Source organism: Colias eurytheme, chromosome 26 (genome assembly GCF_061535395.1).
Source record: "Colias eurytheme isolate Ceu_HAF_F1 chromosome 26, ilColEury1 Martin Lab GWU primary, whole genome shotgun sequence".
NCBI classification, from domain to species: domain Eukaryota; kingdom Metazoa; phylum Arthropoda; class Insecta; order Lepidoptera; family Pieridae; genus Colias; species Colias eurytheme.
This window is the reverse complement of record NC_143005.1, coordinates 583,560-608,720: the sequence shown is the minus strand read 5'-3', so window position 1 is coordinate 608,720 and position 25,161 is coordinate 583,560. Positions and strand designations below refer to the sequence as shown.

The following is a 25,161-nucleotide window of genomic DNA, read 5'->3' as shown; positions in this document are numbered from 1 at the left end:
GAACATGAAAACTGTAAGACATTTTTTACCTACTTACAACCTACACATTATAATTAAATCATATGCTAACAATACAGTTATATAGTGCAGAAGCTTAGTAATAAGGTCATTTCCATCAAGGCCTATGCCAGCTAAATAGTTCATGAAACAATGTGTGCGTGGGCGCAGGGAGCGGGATGGAACTAAGTGATGACGTGAGATTCAATGTGGAACTGACCTTAAGTAAATATACACGTGTTAATCTGAAATCTTCGCTAATTAGAAGAACAGTGTCTTCATTGAGTTCTTGAAGATTTTTTTATTGTTCAATTATACCTGAAGTATAAAAATCGTCTGAGGATTTAGTTTGAATGATGATGGATTGGAGAAGTTTTATCAGGTAAAGGATTTTTTCTTGTATTTGGCGCAACTTGACATAAGAAAGCAACATATGCAAGTCATGCAGCGGACATTTCTTCCTCCGCCATATTTGAAGTAATTCAGGTAATACCTACTGTCCAAATAATAATTTGACCAGTTTTTATCCGACCTCTCCTCCTCTCATATAAAATTTATCTTATGATATACATCTTAGATATACATCTCTCAAGACTGCCCATTAATGCCGCGTCACGGCCGCGTTTAGCTTCACAACTTCATTAATATCTTTACACTGTTCAAACAATTATGCTTGTTTCATTTCTAAATAAAGTCATTTGTAAAATATTATCTATGAGAAAGTTTATCATTTCAAGTACCAACCTCTCGCATCACTAGATATTAACAAAGCCCATTTAAAAACCTAGCCACTAATTTTAATTTATATGTAAATCTAAAGAACACTAGTTTGTTAAAATAGATCTAGAAATTACGATTCTAGGCTATACCTGTCTGCGACCTTGTCCTTTACCGACGCGAGGGTGGTAGCGTCGATCCAATTGCCTGCTTATCGACCACTGTGACGTCAGCACACCATAACTCAAGTGATAGTCTCATATGCTTTATGAATACGTCAGTTATCATTTCTGTACAATTAACTATGTCTAAAAATATTTTTTTGCTGTATTTTAAGCAGAATAGGTAGAACAATCTGCAAATGAAACAGAACGAGGGTCAGTATCTACTTTTTTCCGCAATTTGTGTCAAAAAATAAGGCGCTATCCTGTATAAAAAAGGTGAAGACTTGCTTCGCGCGCGTGCATAAATATTCTATCCACTCAGAACCTATTAGATATTTTTAAATAAAACAAACAATGCTGGTTTTCTAACAATCTCTTAACTGAATTCTCAAAGAAAGCCCCACAGAAAATAGAACCAACCAAAGAATAGACCACTTTTGACTTTTGTATTTACCTATATTAATGCAGTGATCTTGCACGATTGAGTGACAAACATACTCATATATTTACTAACTAATTTGTTATAGAGTAAATATATATATGTTTACAATTTACTGTTGTTCGATTTCGATAATGAACGTAGTGTAGCGTGAAGGCTGCAGTTTTTCATGTTTTATCTTGGGGAAGCAAATAGTTCTAATAGCTTTTCCACTGCAGCTACGATCACATTGTCTATAGAGATTTCTAGACATTAAGTGCCAGTTCAACGTAACAGAACAAATGTTTGTAATTAACTAATTTACTCCACATAAAGGAAAGAATTGTGATTGTGTATGTGATACCAACTTTAGATAGGATTTGAGAAGGCAGAGCAAAGACTGGAGGAGAATCAAATTTGAACTAATTTCGATAATAGGTATAACGTAATTTTGTTAGTACTTTGCGTGACTTAATTTCAGCATTTTCGACTTCTCTAATTCTATAAAAAGGGGCAAATTAAGCTTATTTTATTTCGGAAATTGCTAAATTTTGTCACGTTCAAGCCTTGATAGCAATAAAATTTCGCTTGTTGTATGTTCTAACTTCGAAATTAGATCAAATTCTACCTACTTGGATCTTTGCACAGTCTAGTCACCTAGAATATGGTAAAAAACAGATGAATTATCATAATGATGACTAAGAATCATTGATAAAAATGCAAGTTATATATTTCATCATTGAGTCATACTCTATGTTTAATAAATACCTTTATCGTAAGAATGAAGAGTTATCTCTTCATTCAGTTTTAGAACTGAAAATATAATTTTAAATACTGTTTATTTATTTACTATCGTCTTTAACATGGATTCGTATTTCGTCCACTTAGTGTAGTGTAGTGTAGCTCTCCTGTCCCGTGAGGATTCCGGGATAAAACATATCCTATGCCTTATTTTAGTTCTTAAACTATCTTTGTACCTAACTTCATCTAAATCGGTTCTTTGGTTTAGGCATGAAGATAGACAGACAGACAGAGTTACTTCCCCATTTATAATAATTAGAAGGGATGATGCTTATGGGTGATATAATAAAGGTATTAGTGATCAACTGCATTGAATCGATTTCGTCACAATCCGTAGCTTTAAGATGAATCATCGGGTCTCACCTGAAATGGACACTGATAACCTTGTTCCACAATACTAGGAATTTGTACTGGAATTTTCCCTTTACAGCGTATGATTTGAAGAATTAGTTTTTAATTGAGTTTTTTTAGGAATATAAATTTGATCACATAAAAATTTTGTGTTCGTGTTATGAAAATTGTTCTATTGTATTTTAATTTACGTTTTTATCGTGATTCCAGAATCATGTTTTAGTGTTACAAATGGTCATTATTGTCATTAAATTATTAACTGAATGAATTATATGCATTTAGCACAATACCAAGAAAGAGAGAAATATTTCCAAGTTCAGTTTGTAACCATTTTTCTACCACAGTAGTGTTATATTCTTATTAATTAGTATGTATAACGATAAACCATTGATATAATCTATACTAATATTATAAAGCTGAAGAGTTTGTTTGTTTGAACACGCTAATCTCAGGAACTACTGGTCCGATTTGAAATTTTCTTTCGGTGCTAGATAGCCCATTTATCGAGGAAGGCTATATATCATCTCGCTGAGACCAACAGGGGCGGAGCACTGCGGGTAAAACCGCGGAGCACAGATAGTGTGGTATAATTAACTAACATTGTCTAATATTCTTCGCATACCAAGTGGCCATGTAAGGCCTCAGGAACTGTCGATAAATACCAGTACCACGCAACATTGCCTTACGCGACTGTTCCAACAAAAACGTAATGTTGGTCATTTACTTGTATCTTTATATTGCTTATGAAATGAAATGAAATGAAATGATTTATTTTGCAAGAAATGTGGTAGATTTACAGATGTTGCATAATTCATTGTTCAGCACAAATCGCCAATTGATTGGCATGCAAAAATTAACAAGAGAATGTCAATGTCTTACTACATAAATATCATTTTTATAATAATTATACATGTCAACTATTATGTACCCTTTTTCACTTACAATTAAATAATATATATCTCAATTATTACGCTTTTTACTATTAAATGTCAATTATTACAAATACAATTTAATTTAAGTATATAAATAAGTAATTACAATATTATAATATTATGTCATATTTTGATTTTTGAAAAAATTATTTTAAGTCATAAAAACATTTTTCAATTAGCCAGGCTTTTAAACGCTTTTTAAAAATATTAAATGGCAATTCCCTCAAAGATTTGGGAATTTCATTGAATATATTTATACACATAACAGATGCATTTTTTCGGTATAAGGCCGTACGGCATTTAGGCATCAGCAGTAGGGTGGAGTGAAAAATATTTTTTTTCATTTTCGTTTCGGCATACCTGTAAAAAGATGTCATTATTGCTCATAAATACACATGCAAAATTATACTTTGCAGATGATACATTTAGAGGTGCCCCCAACATCATGAACTTTCAGAAATTCAAAAAATTTAGTCGAAAATCATTAAAGTTTAATTTTGACAAATTAACGCTAAATCAGATTCTGTGTTATCTCGTTGGTTGCCAACGGGAAGACACAGAATACATAATATTTCAATATATTATAAAAAAGTGGCTATCGCTGGATACCAGTGGCTCTGGTCGGTGGCCCGTTTGCGCCGAATCTTACTGTAGGAAACGTTGATTTTGAACATTGCCGTTAAGGAAATAACACTTATGTTAGTAATATTTCTTAATTATATTTTACACGTAAATACAATTAAGATCATAATTTAATATTTTTGATGTGAGTTCTATCTATAATTTCGCTTTGTTACAGTAAAGTGTTGGAAGTCAAAATACGACAAACGACATGTTGTCCTGTATTTTGTTTGCCAGAGAAGTACCCAGTGTCTCAATTACCGACTTATACTGATGCTAAGAAACTATTACTTATTTATTAGATATGAATTTAAACCTGATAAAATAACAAAATTCATGATTTATCCGAAAGATAAGCTACGGAAATGTTTGATGTGTGGCGAAAAGCATCGCTTCCCACTATTAGCTTTAATTGAGTAATACAACTTATTCGACACACCATATTCAATGAATATAGACGCTTATTAAAACCTTATCAAGACCGACAAACTAACAAAAAAGAACAAGAAAAGATAACTGAAGTATTTTGTAACTCAGTACCAAAGGTTATTTGATATTTGAAGTTGCAAATGCATTTTTTTTAATTCTCTTGTACTTGCTCAAAAGATTATACCAACTTAACTATGTGGCAAGAATGTAAGAAAACTGAGCCTCTGACTTCTAATTTATCTGAAGAAACCTTAAAAGACATCGTAAAAAGCGGTTTGACTACGTTTCAGAATATCAAAGATTTTCTATGCCTTGCCCAGGCCGTAAAGCATGTTATCAAATTGGTGACATAAGCTTCAAGTGCAGTTTGCCGAGAAAGTAAACAAAATGATTTTATAATGGCAAGAGCATCAGTATCACGACTGCATATGCCTAATTTTGAAAAAAAAAACAGTGTTATCTATACTAATATTATAATCTATACTAATATTATAAAGCTGAAGATATTGTTTGTTTGAACGCGCTAATCTCAAGAACTACTGGTCCGATTTAAAAAGTTCTTTCGGTGTTAGATAGCCCATTTATCGAGGAAGGCTATAGGCTGTATATCATTACGCTTAGATTAACAGGAGCGGAGCCACGCGGGTGAAACCGCGAGGCAACCGCAAGCGCAGCTAGTACTAAATAATTACTTATTTCTGATATTTTCATTCTTCTATAATATCATTTTCATTAATGAAATACGTTAAAACAATTAATCAGGCTATTATTTAGTGTATCACAAAGAAGTTTGTTATATAATAGACTTGAAGGCCATAAAAATAGTGTGATTAAAAAATAAATCAAAGTTTGCGAAAAAATCATATTTTTCTAATTTTCAATTGGGTTGGGGCACCTCAAAACATCAAGACAGGTAAACAATATTTTGTATGCTGAATTCACTCATTAAAAGGCACCTTTCTGTCGCTATGCCTTTTGAAAAAAACAAAAAAAAATTTCTTTCATACATTATCACTCCACCCTAATCAGCAGCCTTGTAGGGTCTCTATTGCCAAGTTGATATCCCTCTTTTGCAGATCTAAACAAATCCTTATGTTTCTTAGCAAAAATACAAGATTCCAGGATGTACAAACCAGTTAATGTTAATAGTTTGCATTTTTTGAAGAGTGGTCGGCAAGAGTCCATTGGGGACGCATTACAGAGAGCCCTAACACATTTCTTTTGTCCAATAAAGACACTCTTTACATTCGTTGAGTTTCCCCAAAACAGTATACCATACCTTAGCACAGAAGCAACGTAAGCATGATATGCTGTCAGGGCAGCCTCATACGAAATTGTTTTTCTTAGTTTTCTTAGGGCAAATACGAACTGGTTAATTTTTGAACAGATAATTTCACATTGTAATTTCCAGTTTATATGCTCGTCAATTTGTACCCCGAGAAACTTTGTACTATCTACTTGCTCTATTTGTTTGCCATTGTATTCTAGATTTATGCTAATTTTATTTGTCTGGTAATTAGAAAATTGAATAAATTTTGTTTTCGTCATATTGGGTGTCAAATCATTACTCTCAAGCCATGTCATAATAGAATTTAATGTATTATTCAAAGTCATGTTATAGTCAGAATCTTTTTGATTGTCAGGAATAGTCAAACATATGTCATCAGCGAATAATGCACAATTAAAATTCGTCACGTTTGGTAAATCATTTATATAAATTAAAAATAGCAAAGGTCCCAACATGCTTCCTTGTGGTACACCACACGTGTTATACTCATAAGATGATTTATTATTAGCTTAGCTATTTTAAACGTAATAAAGGTGATAGATATCTATGATCAGCAGTTTTTTTGCTAGGTTTTATTGAAAACGAATTGCTAAATTGACAAACGTTTGGCAAAATTCTGCTCGACTCAGCGCAGCCCAAAATCTAGATTCTAGATTTATTAGCGGTTAAAATATAAATTTATAAGAAGCGAGCTCTAAAAAAATAATTCAAATTTGGTAATTGGCTAATGCTGGAAATCAAATCAAAATATTTATATTCAAATATTTATACCTACATAAAGATAAGAAAATAACAAAAATTGCATTTTTTTATAATCTTTGAGCAGATAAAATGTCGTTTTGGATGAACAAAAAATGTATTAATTTTCGACAGCAACAATAACATCGCTCGTAAAAAATCATGAAAAAATAAAGAAAGTCCGTATGATTCAGTATTGGCCCAGCTTATCGGTTCAGTGAGTTTTGTTAAACGATTTCGCGAATTTCTTAACATTGAACTTGTGCTAAATAACATCCTTCTAGATTGTTCTACAATTTTAGTCTAGTTTTAATAAACGTTCATTACGATCGTACCTACTCGTGGTGATATCGTAAATATTTGCTATCCTGGAATTGTGGAATAGACAAACCCCCGAGAATAATGTTGTGATTATTTAAATAACAATAACATTATATTTTCGCATAGGCTTCATCTAGTTCTATAGATACATCGATACGATAAATAACGTGAAAGACGGACACTCGACACTTTTATTCGGGATTGCTTATTCTAAATCCCAGCCGAGAGATAAACTTGCCGTTCGTCTGTTAGAACTCTTAGTCTTAGAGATAATTCACAGTCTAGACGAGAGCCATAAGAATGAGTTTTATCACTCAATATTAATGAGATGCTAACAAAAACTAATTAATATGTCACTTAATTGAAAACGTTTACTTGTATGTTGTAGTCATTGTTCTCCATACATAGCACTGATTTAAATATTCGTAGGATAGAGTATTCATTAACAAACGAATACAATTTTTGTATACAGTTTAGAAAATGTACGTACTTAATTATGTTCGCCTTAGTGCTAATCTTTTTTTTAAATTGATTATTTATTATAGTGGCAAACTACTGCCTAGCGATGAGCTCTACCTACGTATTTGCATAAAACCAAAAATGAATAAACGATAGAGACTATTCCTACCTCTTGCGTGTGGATGAATCTTCTTCTTATATATAAAAATGAATCCCAAAATGTGTTGGTAAGCGCATAACTTGAGAACGGCTGAACCGATTTCGATAATTCTTTTTTTATTATATTCCTTGAAGTACGACGATGGTTCTTATGTAGAGAAAACGTAAATATGTACCACGGGCGAAGCCGGGGCGGACCGCTAGTTTATAATAAAATAATAATAAAATTTATAATAAAATAATAAATATGCAACACATTTTCAAGCTTCACAATTACATAAGTGTGTATGTAGGTAGGTATATAACAACAATGTGTCAATGCAACAGTTAAAAATAAAGTATTTCCCTGTTTTTATACAAACTACCGGCCGATTGACACCAACGTGTCAATTTTAACAACTTGTTCAAGGTGTTTTACACTTTACGGTCATTTGAGTACAATAATATTTACTTTTTAATCTGTTTGGTAATCACAAACAGTAATATTATTGCATAATTTCTGCGTTTTTGTTGACTGTGCAAATATCTATGACATACATGCGACATTGATTTTTTACGTTCCGTACCGAAAGGGTAAAACGAGACCCTATTACTTTGTTTCTGTCTGTCTGTCTCCACTCTCCAGGACGTATCTCATAAACCGTGATATCTAGAAAGCTGAAATTTTCACAAACGATAATAAATAAATAAATAAATAAATATTATAGGACATTATTACACAAATCGATCAAACGATGTATTTCCGTTGCCGCTACAACAACAAATGGTAAAACTCCGACTCGCACTTGGCCGGTTTTTTCTTTTCTATTTCGATGATTTACCATATTTTTTTAAATAATATCATAATATACAGATAGATAATAAACAGATAGATAATATACAGATAGATCTTCTTATTTCTAGGTTTAAAATAGAAACCATGTTAAGACTATTTGCGACTGAGAAATATGAATGAAGGTAGGTAATCCAATATGTTACCAAGTAAAATTTTCTCCACGGAGGTTAACTTTTTAACTCCCTTCCCAGTTCCCGATGACATTTCGTCAGCTGTTGTCAGATCATGTTACTCTGGAATGTGCCGATTCATGTTGAAGTAATTAATTAAGATTGAATATCAGGGAAGATTTATCCCGTATAATTTGAACTTTTGTGTCCAAATTGGTATATTGATTTATAGTCCATGTAAAAATACAATTGTGCGTTTTTAACCTTCTTATAATAAAAAAAATCGTTTTTATATACATACAATATTATTCTATACTTATGGAGCTATGTTTATCTTACAAAGCAGTCGAAATAACTATTACATATTAAGTAAATTTTAATATTTGCCATGATGAAATCCATATCTAAACTGTTTAGTAAACCTTTAACTCCGACTAACTTGTAGCTATTTTCAACTTAACCTAACATGTTTTTGACCGCAAATATTATATATTGTTACACTGTCATGTTATATGGAAATACAATAATGGGATTATGTAGAGCATTCCAGCACATTACACTTACACTTCAGTTGGTCGATACACCGCGCGGTTTGTGCATCTATTGCATAATACTAACTTGAGAAAATTGAAGAAAAAACAATTTTATGTATCATGAAAAATCAGTAAAATACGTGAAGTATGTTCAGCGCTTTATAAGGGAAAAGTAAGCGAATTGACCTCGAAGGATAGCATCTATTTTTATTTCGTATGAGAGTCCTTTTACATTGTCCTAATTTTTGATGGACACTAAATAAAACGCGATATTGATTTTGACGTGTTAATCTTCCTACATTCTCGACCTCTCTCGACAAAACGTCAAAAATCCTTACTCCTTTCCGTAAATCCCTTTTCAAGGATCGGGCATTAAAATTCTGTCAACCTGAATTTTTACAAATTACAGAAATAAGATCAATCACAATTTGTAATCCATCGGCGCCAGTGCGCGTATCCGGTGACCGCCCTGAAGTCAACCCTCGGCCTTTTGCGCATGTCTTACGTCTGACGTACAGTATTGAAAATAAATAAATGCAGTCTGAGGTTAGAAAAACATAGGAATACATGATTAACCGAGCTATTAAGTTTCGCTTCATAATTGTTTTGCGATTACATTGTGTAGGTACAGTGTACGGAGGATCGAGTACACGCGCTAATTAAATAATTATTATTGTTACTGTGTTTTGTTTTAAATGGAGAAGTGACGTCATTTACAATCAATGTGTACGCAAGCTTTCCCGCTTACTATGAATGGGGGTTTTCCCATCACGTTCCATTTTCAAATTTATTGACAGATTCGTTTCAGTGTGCGGATGGATGCGATCGAAGGTAGACGTATATGATGGTCTATATCTAAGAACTTTGCGTTAAAGGATTTGGTCGATAGTAACGTCGCAGTTTAGAAAAAAATCACTTGCTTGTGTTTTTAAACAATTTCCCGTAGTATAATGGAAAATCATAACAATATCGAATGTGTTTGTTACTTCAATGGTATGATTCGTATCTCCGTTTGGTATCATATGATCAGATGTCCTCGTTTAACCCCCCAAAGGAAGTGCTAATGAAAGCGCATTGCTCTCGGACCTATTGTTTATAAACGACCATCTCCGGAAGGGCTTAGATACTTTACACTTGTATATTATAGAGATGCATATGCCATGTTATATGCGATTTATATTTTAAATTGAATAGCTATGCATCGCTATACGACGTGTTTTAAATAAATAAAGCTAATATACTCAACTCATTTCGTAATTTTTAAGGCTTTTACTTTTTAGTTCAAATTACCGAAACCTAATCTATCGTAAAATAGTTTGAAAGTTTTTAGTTTACCTAGTCAAATTCCAAACTTTGAAATATTTCATACTTAAACCTCGATTATACGACACAAAACAAATATAGTATTCATGTCCATAATATTTTTTTTAATTAATTTCCAGAGTGGGCAAGCTGAACCTAGTAGACTTGGCAGGCAGTGAGCGGCAGCGCAAAACTGGAGCGTCAGCTGACCGGCTGCGGGAGGCGGCACGAATCAACCAGGCGCTGTCTTCGCTGGGCAATGTCATCTCAGCGCTCGCTGAGAACAGCCCTCATGTGCCTTACAGGTTGGGAGTTGGATTATTTGGTTAAGACGATTGATTTGAAGTGTGGTCTAAATAGAATGGTAGATATACTACTAGTAGAATGGTTTTTAGCCAGGGAAAATCTTGTTTTTGGGTGTTTTAAGGACTTTTTAGATAAAAAAATATTTCATGATGTTATGGGAAAGATTTTTTTAGTTTATTGCTGTGTAGACGATGTTCTATTCTTACTTTTATCATGAGCAAAGGCAATTGATTCTTAATAAAAAATAAAATGATAAACTTACTTGCATTGTACCTACTGATGCTGATTGCTGTTTCATTTACCGAATATTTTAAACAGAAAAAACAGTTTTCTTACATTACAAGAAAAACAAGTTGTAATGTACTGTAACAACATTATAATCAGCATTGTAAAAAATCTACTTTTATTCAACAGTTAAATTTTAGATTTTGACCATCATTATAAGAATATTTTTTATCAATATTATATTAATAATGCCTTTTTCCAGAGACTCAAAGCTGACTCGTATCCTGCAAGACTCTTTAGGCGGCAACAGCAAGACCATAATGATAGCGAACATCGGGCCCGCCTGTTACAATTACGATGAGACTGTCACCACCCTGCGGTACGCGCATCGAGCTAAAGGTATCATTATAATTTATAGCAGTCCATTTTACATGGTTAGATATCTTCAGCACTATTAATTTTCTGATCTTTCACGCTACAAATATTGAATAAAATATAAATCTGTATTTTTGAATTCATACATGATTTTGTTACATTGGATTGAGGTTCAGGTCCCAATATTGATCTATAATTACATATTAGTAACACGATTTGTTATTTTTTTTAGGAACTTGTAGGTATATAAGATATTAAAATATCAAAATAAAACGCATAAAGATAACATTACATAGACTTGTTCCATGTTATATTGTATTACTATAATCCGGAAAAAATCCATACTAATATTATAAATGCGAAAGTAACTCTGTCTGTCTGTCTGTTACTCAATCACGCCTTAACTACTGAACCAATTTGCATGAAATTTGGTATAGAGATATTTTGATGCCCGAGAAAGGACATAGGATAGGTTTTATCCCGGAAATCCCACGGGAACGGGAACTACGCGGGTTTTTCTTTTACTGCGCGGGCGATGCCGCGGGTGGAAAGCTAGTACTTCATAAAATTATTGATATTACCTCTATTCTCGTAGTTTAAAGCCTCTCAAACTGCCACAAAATGGCTCGGCGGATTTTTTTAAACTAAAATCACAGCGAGGAATAAAAAAGTGTGTATCAAACTGTCCCAAAATTTTAGCATTCTTAACCAACATATTTCTTACAATTCCAGCGATAAAGAACAAGCCAGTTCGCAACGAAGACCCGAAAGATGCGAAACTACGGGAATACCAAGCGGAGATCGAGCGACTGCGCTCGCTCATTGAACAGAGAAAAGCGGCGGAAAAACGGAAAAAACCGCCAAAACCGCGCGTCAAGAATATGCCCGAATGTGAGTACATTGAATTAGTTCTAGAGGGTAGAATTCATCTATATCTTTGTATGAACAATGTTTTATACAATAAATGATTTATTTATTTTAATGTTGAATAATTGTACGTGGTATTGTAGAAATTACCCCTCCCCCAATTCAACGTTCTCCGACTCCATCTTAATTTTCAAAATTAATAGTTTTATACTTCAAACTAGCTCATGAAGAGCAGCTTTTTTATTTTATTTTTGATTGTATGGTATCTTTCATTGTCATCACCCTTGTGTACTTTATTTTATTCTATCGGGTTTTCGTAATATACGATAAGATCAAATAGAAACGTATAAAAGTATAAGCTTAACAAACAAGATATTTCTACTTAATTTCCAGCCGAAGAAGACACAGCGATAATCGAAACGGAACACATCCTAGCGGCATCCACGATAGAACAAGAGAAAACGCGGACAGAAGAATTAGAACACCAGATTCGATCATTAGAAGAAAGACTGGTCCAGGGTGGGGGTGGGAAAGATCTCCTGAACAACCTCAATGAGAGCCAAGTGATCCTGGAACAAAGGCATATGGAAATAGCGGAGAGAAAAAAGAGAGAGATAGAGATGCAACAGAAGATAGACTTGGAGGAAGAGACGACGGCGATAGTTACGAACACGTTTACCACGTTACAGCAAGAGGTCGATCATAAGACTCAGAGGTGAGTGTGCTAAAATTATTTGCATACTAGCTGTGCCGCGCGGTTTTATCCATGGAAGAAACAAGTATTTTTAACGGTACATCAAACGAAGATAGAGCTAGAGCAAGAGCATTCTTTCATGATTTTAGTGTAAACGAAGACTCGTATTCACTGTTGTTCAGTATAAGAACATTGCATAGACTATTTTGGAACGCACTAAGAATAACGAAAGAAGGCCTGTTTACACTTAAAATAATTTGACATAGTGGGGTTAGAATGAGCATTCGCTCATTTGATGTAAATGCACCGTAAAAGCTTATGTGTTATTCTGGTATCACTATATTTCTAAGGCAGCCACTACATCTGGCTACATCACTAACAAGTATGAAAAATTAGTTCAATGGTTTTTGTCTGAAAGAGCTGTATGAATTGTATGTATTCATGAATGAGACTTGTTTTATTCATTGTGTGAATAAGATATAATAAAAATAGGTGAAATAATACAAAAAAATCATATAAAAAATTTCTTTATTGTCTCCAAAAGTATGACAAACACTAAAATGTTGTTAAAAATTATTTTGTGGCTGAACTATTAGAAATTTTATGGCGTGATTGCAATTTAAACTATACACTTATTTCTTATCTTGGTAGCTTCAGTCACTATAATTGTATTATGATTATGTTTAAATGCCGGCTCCATCTTCATGCCATTAAACTCCGCAAATAGGAGAGAATTTGGATGGTTTTCGCGTTGTTAAGGCACGTTCGTATCCAACGACAAATGATGTGCACCTCTTTAACATGTACATATCCACATTCGTGGCACTCTGTATGTCACTCTGTATAATTTGACGCGTTTGGTATGACATATTGTTACGCCATGTCTCGCTTTGCCATGCCATGTCATGCCATGCTATATCTCGTCATGCCATGCCATGCTATATCTCGACATGCCATGCCATATCTCAACATGCCATGCCATGCCATATCTCTCCATGCCATGCCATGTCACTCATGCCACTGTGTACAACTGGGCACTGCAGGCTGGCGCGGTGCCTGCAGAAGTACGCGGCGCTGCGCGAGGAGGCGGTGGAGCAGCGCGAGGCGCACGACGCGGAGCGGCGCGAGCACGAGGCGCTGCAGGCCGCGCTGCTGGCCGCGCTGCGCCGCCGCCTGCTGCTGGCCGACAGCTTCGTGCCCGCCGCCGGCCGCCACGCCGTGCTGCGCCTGCGCTACGACGACGACACCGACGCGTGGGACCTGCCGCCCGGGTAATTGCACTCCCCAATTGGTTCATTACAGCTGCAGCAGAGATCAGCAGTGCTTCGCCAGATGTTCATATCGTGAGTCGGAAGCGAAAGCTCGATAAGTATCGAGAAGTATTGTGATTATAACGTTATTATGTATTTACTATGAATATATTTAAACTTTATTAATTGCATTTTTGATATGAATTTTAACAAAGAATTTAAAATAAAATTTATAAATTGCCAAATTAACTCCCAAACAAAGTAATTCAAAGCGTAACATCTTAACCCATTGAGCCCCAAGTGACCCGATCGGTTCACGACACAATATATTTTCTATTGTGGCTGTGGTTCCGGGGCCTGAGTTATAAAATATTCAAACAATCTAAACAACAACAATAATTTCATCTCAATCTGTCCACAGCGGGGCAGAACCCCTCACAGTGCGGCCCGTCGCCCTACCGGGCAGCCGGCGGCCCGTGTGCGGCGGGCTGGCGGGCCGGCGGCGGGCCGACAACCTGCTGGAGCTGCGCCCGCTGCCGCTGCCCTCCACCGTGCGCCACTACCCCCCGCCCCCGCCCTCGCACCCCGCACACCCCGCACACACACCACACCCCCCCACAGCACACACCCATGCGAGGTCGCTGTCCGCCGCCAAGGTCATAAAAGTAAGGAAACATTTTATATTTATCACATTTCATAATTCAAACTCTTAACACAGATTTTTCCGAATATCTAAAATAAAAAAATCTACGGTGAACATTTTTAAATATTTTTGAAATTTATATTTATAGAATGTCATAATTTGCAAAATTAAGTAATTTGTAAAAAAAAATATTCGTATAACCACAGACTAATAATAATATACTACGTATATAACCTTAATTACATATTGAAGGATAAAATGAAAAAAAAAACACATTTGAATTTAAAAAGTTATTTAATCTAGAAGCTTATTTTTAAAATCCTTTATTTCTCATACATAGTGACTTTGTAAAAACGTAAACATAATACATAGTGACTTTTTAAAAACGTAAACCTTTATTGTTTATACATAGTGACTTCATAACAACTCAAAACTAATATCAAATGTCTATTGCAGTCAGTGGAAGCCCCAATGAAGAAGGATATACCAGAAAGCCGTCGTGTAAGCGCCAAGCCCCGCCCCCCCTCCGCCCTGCACCGCCTCGGTACCGCCGGTGTGCGGTAGACATAAGTACATACATACATACACACACACACAAAATGGGGGGAGATATACTGTAGTAGGGGGATTGACACACAACACTAGGAAGGTAGGGATTCGTGGATAATGTAGCTTATGTGAAATTAAACTCTGCGAAGTAATTATTTGAACATTCAAATAATAACTTCGCAGAGTTTAAGAGGATTGTAAAACTAGCTTATATATATGAAATGGAGGGGAGGAGGTAACGATTTCACTCCGTAAATGTAGATTAACTTAGGAGGTAGTTAAACTAAAATAAATGGATAACAAACATTTCATTGTCAGCTTTTGGGCAAATAGGAGGCGTTTAATGATACATTTGGTTATATAATTATACCTCTATTTTGTTCCCATGCAAGAAAATACATGTCATGTTCCTATCTAGAATGTAGATAGCTCAAGTAGCAATGATTTTAGTTTACTACAAAATGGTTCGACTTTAAATAAAAATATATCACCCCTCTCCGTAAACTGGCTACGGAATCTCTTAAAGTTTAAGTATATCAGGGTTGATTGTTCAAATTTTTCAAATGTATGGATGTAAATTTATTTCATATACGTATAGTATATCTATATGAAATAATAATATTTGAGCTGGCCTCAGTACTGTACAAATAAAATAGTGTTGTGTGTCGACTCCATCTGTCGTGTATTATATCGATAAATAACCATTCCGATATTTCCCTTTAACTTTTAAACCTCAAAACACAGTATTTGAAACGTCATAACTATAAAATTACTAAAACAATGTCCCATGCCCCAAATAATTGGGACATTACGATATCGGAATGGTGATCGTCATCCGTCAGTCTTGCCTCCATAGTTGTAAAGCGACTGTATGTTAAGGGCTCTTTTCACAATGGGCAGCGTTGGCCCAACAAATGATCGTCAATGTTTGTCGCCATTACGGCTATTATGAAAAAAACATCTACAATGACAGCTGATCATAGACATTTAGGCCTTCTATACTATCGCGACTTGCCCAACGCTGCCCATAGTGAAGAGGGCCCATTAAAATGATCGGTATCGGTCAATTAAGGAAAGCTGGCATGTTCACAGTACTCACACTTATGCAATTTCACTTACAGTATGTTCAAAAATAAATGCGACTCTAGTTTCATTTTAGACTTGAATTGTAAAATAGGTGCGTTGTAGATAAATATATGCAAATATAATTATGAAAGCTCTCATAATTTACCTGTAAAATTATAATTTAAAAGTAAATCAATTGATGAAGTTAATTATTTATTCTAATAATAATCAATTGGATAAAAGTATTAATAATTATTCAATTATCAAATAATAATTAAATTTCAGGTCATAAAAACAATACAAATAACACGTGCGCTCACTCCCAAGTCCCAACACACGGATGGTTGTTTTGATAATGATTTAAATAACGGACGTCTTCAGTCTGCAGTTGCGGAGCAGTCTTGTCCTGACTTTGGTCGAGTAAAGATATCTAAGAAATATTATATTTGTAGTAAGTACGTAATACCTACCAATACGCGCTAACAAATATTGTTACATATTTATTGTATAATTTTCACACTATTGGTTTTAAACTCAAACTCAAACATTTATACAATTAGACTTCTTCTAGAAGCACTTTTGAATCGTCATAACAGTTTAACAGTTTTAACATTTACCACCAATTCAGAAAGCAGTATCTATAGAGAAGAAGAAGAATCTATTTAATCATAATCGTAATCTTCTACTTCACTGAAACTTTCATCGCTCGAAGAACTCGCCGTCGGAATTTCTTAATGTTATTATAAATGAGTCAGTGTAATTATCTACTTTTGGTTCTAATTGAATATATTTTTCCTCATGTTCTCGCGTCTTTCTCCAAACGTCACTAAACATATCCAGACTAATAGCATTTGCTTCCTTTCTAAATAATTCTTCCACAGTTTTCAAGTTAAAGTTCATTTTGTGATGCTACTTTCCCTTTAATTATGCCCCATAGTAACTCTATTGGGTTGAGTTCTGGATGGTATGGTGGAAGGCGCAATACACTATGTCCATGATCTTTGAGGATTGCATCAAGTAGGTAAAAATTGTGTATTGTTTGGCTTATTTTTTTTAATAATGTGATAACTCTGATTATTAATTAGTACTTTGATTTTTGAAAGAAAAATTGCCGATTTTAGTCAAAATTTATATTTTTCTCACAAGATCCTTATCATCCAAATTTCCACCTTGGTGAGAAAAATTGACATTTCTAATGAAAATGAACAAAAAATTAAATGATTTTATTAAATACTGTAAAATATTCTATAATTCTTCCATTTACTGTATCACAAAATTCTTCATCGTACTACACCAATTACATCACCCTGTATTTATAAACAATTGCAAAATATGACACATACATAGGCCGGGAGATACTGACACAAAATTTGGGGCATTTGTAACAGAATGGCGGTTCTACAGAGGTCTTATTACGCAATGACTAAAAGAAAAATGATGGTCAGAACGCTGGTACCGGCGGACTAGTCGCGTGGGCGTTAGTCGAACTCGTCGGATAAATAGCGAAAGTCCAACGATTTGTAACACAAAAATTTTAGAATTTACTGATAGCCCTTAAAAAAGATGTAGGCGGTAGTGTAATGCCATACTTTTCCGGTGTAACTAACAGCCCCCCATACCGACGCGATGCGTTGATTTAAAAAAAAAACAATTCAACCATTTGTACCAGGCTAACTTTTGCACAGGTAATCATCATCGTGCAGACATTTACGTCATTTTTCTTTTTGTCATTGCGTACTAAGACCCCTCTAGACCACCATCCTGTTACAAATGACCCGAAATTTTGTGTCAGTATCTCCCGGCCTAACATGTGCAATGTGTAAATGTGTTGACGTTCCAGCTCTTCTTAATATACCTATATTGTGTTAAGGCAGTTGCAACTCGATATTTTTATACGAAGATGTTACGGACTGCTTGCTTCGACATCACCGCGACGTCAGTGTATATGGGCCTTAACGCTCGCTCACATACTGCCTCATTTACGTTAAGTGTTATACGTGCGTTCACATGCGACAATCGTTCATATTACAATTTTTAAAAATAAAAAAAAATAAACAAAAATAACTCAACGTCATCTAATTACATAATTGTATTTTGTCACGTGTGAACGCACAACGTCGAAATTAATGTAAATACGTATACAAATAGAAAGGATAATATAATAATGTAAGATCGTCACAAATTCCAAAACGACGCAACGTTGTGTGACGGTTTCGATCTCAGTCCAACTAATTCCCAGTATTTACGTTACAAAGGTTGATTATTTAATATCTATTTTATGGTATAGATAGATTTCTCTTTATTTTGAATCAGGTGTTTGGCTCTCATTCGGTGTAAAGTATGTTTCATAGTACGCTTATTGTATTGATAAAATAACGCTCAAAAACGATGCGCGAATAAAACTATGAATTATGTCGCTTCGTTATATTATGTACCCGAAGTTATGTGCGACTTGAACCTGATCGTCTTTTGTGTTATTTATTTCATCATGTTTTAACCGAATTTTGATTCTTATTTAGGTTTGTTTTGTACGATATTTTACCGTTGTTGTTTTTAGCAAATTTTATTTATTGCTTTGAACGGATGGTTCGAGGCGAGTGATATTAGTTTATTGTAGTTGTAGTCGCGATTTTAATGTAAACGAATACGAAATTTTTAATCTCTCTGCAATTATACGTCACATGACAATTTGAAAATTGGAAATGTTGAAAGATTGTTGCGAACTTTTGCGCGTTGTTACCGATAAATTTATCATTTTTATATTAATAAAATAATGTGTAACGATATTTTCAACATTTTCAATGATAGATAGAATGCAATGTAAAAATAAATTTGAAAATTGTGATAAGAGATGTTCAAATGCATTACCAAAGATGGAAAGCGTCCATTCCATAATCGATAGATGTCCGTATCGATAAACAGTGATGTTCCTGTAAATTATTATTGTCGATGTTTTGTTAACGTTTCCATACGGTTTCTAGTCAATGATTCTTGTATACAAAATAAATGTAAATAATATTATAATAGGTATTGAAAAAGTATAGACTTAGAGTAGGTAGTGGCTTACGTTCGCACAATACTTTTTGAATACCAAAAAGCTGCTCATGTTTTGTGTAATTTTAGTACTTTTAAATTTTGAAGTATAATTTTAAATGTTATTCAAATTGAGTAGGCGATGTAACTCATGGCTCATTTACGTTAGCTACTCTTAGTATTTGGATTATCATGTTAACTGTACGCTTCGTCCTATACTTAATTAAATGATAAAATAATAGGTGGTGTTTATTGTTGTATTCAACATTGTATTAACGCCTAGGCCTTCTACTGAATACCTATCACTTACCCTCCAGTTTGACCGAATTTTGTCGGAAATGTGTGGCCTAATGTAAATGAGTCTTTATTTATTTGTATTTATATATTGGTTTGTATAAAATCTGTTGAAAGAGTGATCATGTGATATGAATTTGGAAACCGCTAGTCAGATGTGCCGCGTACACGCTTATACTCACTAATAAAATATTTTTAATTCTATACACATTGTTTTTTTTTACCCCTCCTCAATAACCTAATAATTAACTTAACTTATGTTTCACAAAATATTGAATTATTCTGAGCCTATACTCTGAAATGGATGGTTATCTCCATTCTCCAATACGACATCTTTAATAAAAATAACATTACGACAACGAAGAAAAGTAAAATATGCATAATTATTCTTCACACATCATGCCCTTTCATTTGATATGTCATTTAGGATGGGTAGGTATATTTGACATTTTTTTTTATCTCTATATCTAACTAATAAATGGATGAACCGATATTGATAAAAAAATGTCTAATTGTAGTTTACACGTCATGCCCTTTCATTTCATATATCACTTGGGTATATTTGACATTCGTTTTTTGACGTGACAACGTCTTATAATTCGATAGAGCCGGCTGCACGCACGAAAAAACATGACTCATGCGGCGTTACCTCGCTCTGAGGCGTTCCGTGTAAGGCTTGAAGTGCGAGCGAGAGCGCGGAACGAGCGACAAAGAAGCACAATCGGACGTTGTCACGTTCAACTATCGTCAGTAAACCGACTTTACAGACAACCAATTTTTTTTTATCCCACTTTTAATCCTCTAACAAATAAATGGATGAACCGATTTTGATATTTGACGACATTTTTTTTCAAACTACAAATAATAATTAGCCTAGCCTATCAGAAAATTAAAATTTTGCCAAAATCTGAAAATGTTTGTTTAAATAACGGAAATTTAAACGGACAAAAAGAAAAATACTAAGCATTGTTTTGGAGTATAATAACAACCACAATGTCATTGCTTTTTTTAATATTCAATTTACAGAAATGATCTGGTTACATACAAACATGAACCTAACCGGTAGGCGAATTTCCAAAGCCTTTATGGTACTACCTATTTGAGTCACGAGTCGGGCTCTATATAATATTTAATTATAATAAAAAGTGACTCAAATGGATTAGCTTTTGACGAGATATTATATGCTACCTACGTTCAGACGCGTGGCAAGAAGCTTGGCAAACAGCCCGGCAAGTAGCCGGGCAAATAGGTTTGAAGTCGGTGCCGAACATTAAGCACTTAGTATTAAGCCCGTGCACCGACATCAAACCTTTTTAATAAATATAGCACATATCACTACATAGTATAAAACAAAGTCGCTTTCTCTGTCCCTATGTCCCTATATCCCTATGTCCCTATGTCCCTTTGTACGCTTAAATCTTTGAAACTACGCAACGGATTTTGATGCAATTTTTTTTAATAGATAGAGTGATTCAAGAGGAAGGTTTATATGTATAATAACATGCATCAAATAGTGGAGAAGTACGGTTATTTTTGAGGTTTCTAATGTGATGTCGTAAAAAATTACATTTTTTTCCGCTTACATTGCAAACGCAGGCTGAACCCTGCGAGTTTTATCAAAATAATGTACTAACTTACTAAGTACATATTATACACATTGAAAAAAGAAAAGTCTACAGAAAAGTCCGCGGTGGTATATGTCTATCTCTTATGGATAACCCACAACAACTTTTTTTTTGTCATTTACTTTTTACGACAAATAATGGCTTATTTTCGAAGCGATTTTAACCAATACAGCATTAAAAAATTAAGCTCTCCGTGCGATTAGAGCTTTTTTGTGAAAATTGAGCTTTCCGTGCGAATAGAACTTTTTGTGAAAATTAAGCTCTCCATTCGATTAGAGCTTTTTGTGAAAATTATGCTCTCCGTGCGAATAGAGCTTTTTGTGAAAATTAAGCTTTCCGTGCGATAAGAGCTTTTTGTGGAAATTAAGCTCTCCATGCGATTAGAGCTTTTTGTGAAAATTAAGCTCTCCGTGCGATGAGAGCTTTTTGTGAAAATTAAGCTTTCCGTGCGATTAGTTTTTTGTGAAAATTAAGCTCTCCGTGCGATGAAAGTTTTTTGTGAAAATTAAGCTCTCCGTGCGAATAGAACTTTTTGTGAAAATTAAGCTCTCCATTCGATTAGAGCTTTTTGTGAAAATTATGCTCTCCGTGCGATTAGAGCTTTTTGTGAAAATTTAGCTTTCCGTGCGATAAGAGCTTTTTGTGGAAATTAAGCTCTCCATGCGATTAGAGCTTTTTGTGAAAATTAAGCTCTCCGTGCGATTAGAGCTTTTTGTGAAAATTAAGCTCTCCGTGCGATTAGAGCCTTTAATGAAAATTAGGCTCTCCATGCGATTAGTTTTTAGTGAATATTAAGCTTTCCGTGCGATTAGAGCTTTTTATGAAAATTAAGCTCTCCGTGTGATTAGAGCTTCTTGTGAAAATTAAGCTTTCCGTGCGAATAGAGCTTTTTGTGAATATTAAGCTTTCCGTGCGATTAGAGCTTTTTATGAAAATAAAGCTCTCCATGCGATTAGAGCTTTTTTGTAAAAATTAAGCTTTCCGTGCGAATAGAGCTTTTAGTGAAAATTAAACTCTCCGTGCGATTAGAGCTTTTTGCGAAAATTAAGCTCTCCGTGCGATTAGAGCTTTTTGTGAAAATTAAGCTTTCCGTGCGATTAGAGCTTTTTGTGAAAATTAAGCTCTCCGTGCGATTAGTTTTTAACCAACTTCAAAAAAAGGAGGAGGTTATCAATTCGGCCGGTATATTTTTTTATGTATGTACACCGATTACTCTTTGTTTCGTTTTTTTTTTTTGTTCGATGCGGGATGGTGTCGAATTGGTCCCATAAATTTTTTTTTCGGATAGACCCAGTAGTTTCTATTTTATGAATCCGAAGGTAGGTATCCGAAAACTTTTGAAAGGTAACTATCCAAGGATAGACGTAGGCGGTAGGATGTATTAAAAATGTACGAAAATCCGCGAAGTACAAAATTTTGTAGACCACGCTACTTTTATTTACATAGTTACTATGTTTACACTATATTTGTTTAATAATACTTAATTAAAAAAAAAAACATTCATACATATAAGTATTTTACTTTAATTATAAGACCATCCCACAAAACACCCATTTTTCATTCCTTATTTTGTGTAGGCAGTAGGTTATGGTTGCTGAAACCATCAAAAGTTCCTTCTAATCTCTGTCTACGTTCTAATACCACACCATTTATTTTCATTAAAGTGAGTTAGGACCACAGGGCACAGACATACAGGACTTAGATAGCTACGTAATAAAAACCTATAATAACTTTAAGATATACTAGCTTTCCGCCCGCGGCTTCGCCTGCGTCTTCAAAGAAAAACTCGTATAGTTCCCGTTCCCGTGGGATTTCTGGGATAAAACCTATCCTATGTGTTAATCCAAGTTATTCTCTTTATGTGTGCTAAATTTCATTGTAATCGGTTCAGTTAAAGTATTTGCATGAAAGAGTAGGTAATAAACACATCCTCACAAACTTTCGCATTTATAATATTAGAAGGATAGGTTAGGATTTGTTTAATAATAGTTAAAAAAAACATTCATGAATATTTATGTATTTCACTTTAATTATAAGATCATCCCGCAGGCCGCAATACACCTCATGAGTCACGGGCCATGGCCCAACCATTTTTCATCCCTTATTTTATGTAGGTTATGGTTGCATAAACCACCAAAAGTTCCTTCTAATAATATCACCATTAATTTTCATTAAAGTGAGATAAGTAATAAAAACCTATAACAACTTTATGATCTACTAGTGGTCCGCCCCGGCTTCGCCCGTGGTACATATTTCGCAATAAAAGGTAGCCTATGTCCTTTCTCGGGTATCAAAATATCTCCATACCAAATTTCATGCAAATTGGTTCAGTAGTTTAGGCGTGATTGAGTAACAGACAGACAGACAGAGTTACTTTCACATTTATAATAATAATATATTAGTATGGATGTAGTTACATAGAGAAAGTCATGTTACTTAAATCTCATGGTCTCTTCAACAACGGCAACTGAAGAACAGCCACAGAATAGTAACTAGGTAGTAGTGGAACATTTAAAGTACATAATATTTTAATAATTTTCGATAATAATAAAAATGCATTTCTTTATAAATTTTACAAAAAACAACGAACGACAAGTTCTCTAATGTTTTGTTTATAGCACCGTAGCGAATAACTTAAATATTAGATACGTATTGTATTTTTAGAATATATGTAGATACTAGATAGAACTTCGAACGAAGGGTCATATCGCAAGCAGGTAGAATATTTTAGGACAAAGGACAGAAAAAAAAGTGAATAGGCGCAAAAAAAGATAATGTTGTTTTGTGACTAGTAAAATATGTATGTCGGCGCAACGACGATAAACGACTACCCTCAAACTACTAAATAATTATAACTAGCTAAAGTTTACTTTGATCTTTTTAAATAAGTGGTTGATTCATTAATCAACCACTAATGAAATAATTAAATTAACGAAATAATTAATCTTTGTTAAAAATGATAAGAATTCATTGTAAAAATTCGAGTGGCAACACTCAAACTAATTCTTGTGAGTCATGGTTTGCTTTAAATGCGATCGCCCGACGGCACAGAGCACATTCACTCGCCGGCCGTCGGAGCGTTCGGAGCTCTCTCTATAATTTCGACGTAGATAAAAAAGGCAGTAAAATACCTACGGGCGTTCTACTTCGAGTGTGAGCGTCTGCTCTGACGATGGTGACGTCAGAATTGCTGACGTCACTCATTTTAAAAATAGCCTTTGGGCCCCTTCTTCCGTCATCAGAAGTGGGATAGAATTCAAGCTCACTCTTTTTAAATGTTAAACGTTTACGTAGTTTTGTAACGGCATACTGGCGTTTGTGTTTTTTCGTGCGTTGTGTAAAGTAAAAGTTTGTTACGTGGATTATTGTAACGGGAGTGTAGTTCATCGAAGGAATTGTGTGTGTTATCTGAGCTGCGCCTCTCTTTGTGATAAGCATAAATCTACGAGAACCTCCGAGAAATCTACGAGAACCTTCGAGAATCTGCCTATATCACAAATGAGTAGGTGTTGATCACATGATACGCGAACGGACTGTCTCTGTCATGTGGAGTGTTCAGTATTCTGAAAGGTCAGTGTGGCCGAGGCAGTGTGTTTTTGAAATTCCGAAATGAACTACCGTAGTGTTCTAATACGAGAAAAGGCGTACGAGGACGTACGATTGTCAGTATGGCCGTGTTAGACTTAAAATCTACGAGAACCTCCGAGAAATCTACGAGAACCTTCGAGACTCTCCGAGAACCGACACAAAATACGCCGAGAATCGTTCTCTTCTTCTTTGTCGATTCACTCTTGGCAGAGTGGTCGTGGTCACGTTGAGACATCCACATTGGTAGTGGAGGCGGACACAGCTTTCCGCACGATCTCCCGCCATGTCTTCCTGTTACTAGACTGTCTGGTGCAGTCTGATACACAAATTCCTATAGCAGATTTCACTTGGTCAGTCCAGCGCATTAGTGACCTGCTTTTACAACGAGACATTTACAACGAGGCTGGTGCAGAGCGCGCACCGCCTGTCAGTATGGCCGTGTCGGCGCAACGACGATAAACGACTACCCTCA

At 34.8% G+C, this 25,161-nt stretch overlaps 1 protein-coding gene across 1 annotated transcript in view; it reads left to right on the top strand.

Annotated features, from left to right (window-relative positions):
- LOC149896986 (kinesin-like protein Klp68D) overlaps window positions 1-15,213 on the top strand; it is a 58,437-nt gene extending 43,224 nt beyond the window's left edge. The window contains exons 6-12 of the mRNA XM_090116830.1: window positions 10,316-10,480; window positions 10,969-11,105; window positions 11,814-11,972; window positions 12,342-12,663; window positions 13,686-13,913; window positions 14,314-14,488; window positions 14,992-15,213. Of these exons, the coding sequence (XP_089972956.1) occupies window positions 10,316-10,480; window positions 10,969-11,105; window positions 11,814-11,972; window positions 12,342-12,663; window positions 13,686-13,913; window positions 14,314-14,488; window positions 14,992-15,099 (1,294 nt within the window). The 3' untranslated portion in view covers window positions 15,100-15,213. The remainder of the gene's footprint in view (window positions 1-10,315; window positions 10,481-10,968; window positions 11,106-11,813; window positions 11,973-12,341; window positions 12,664-13,685; window positions 13,914-14,313; window positions 14,489-14,991) is intronic.
- The last annotated feature ends 9,948 nt before the right edge of the window (window positions 15,214-25,161 follow it).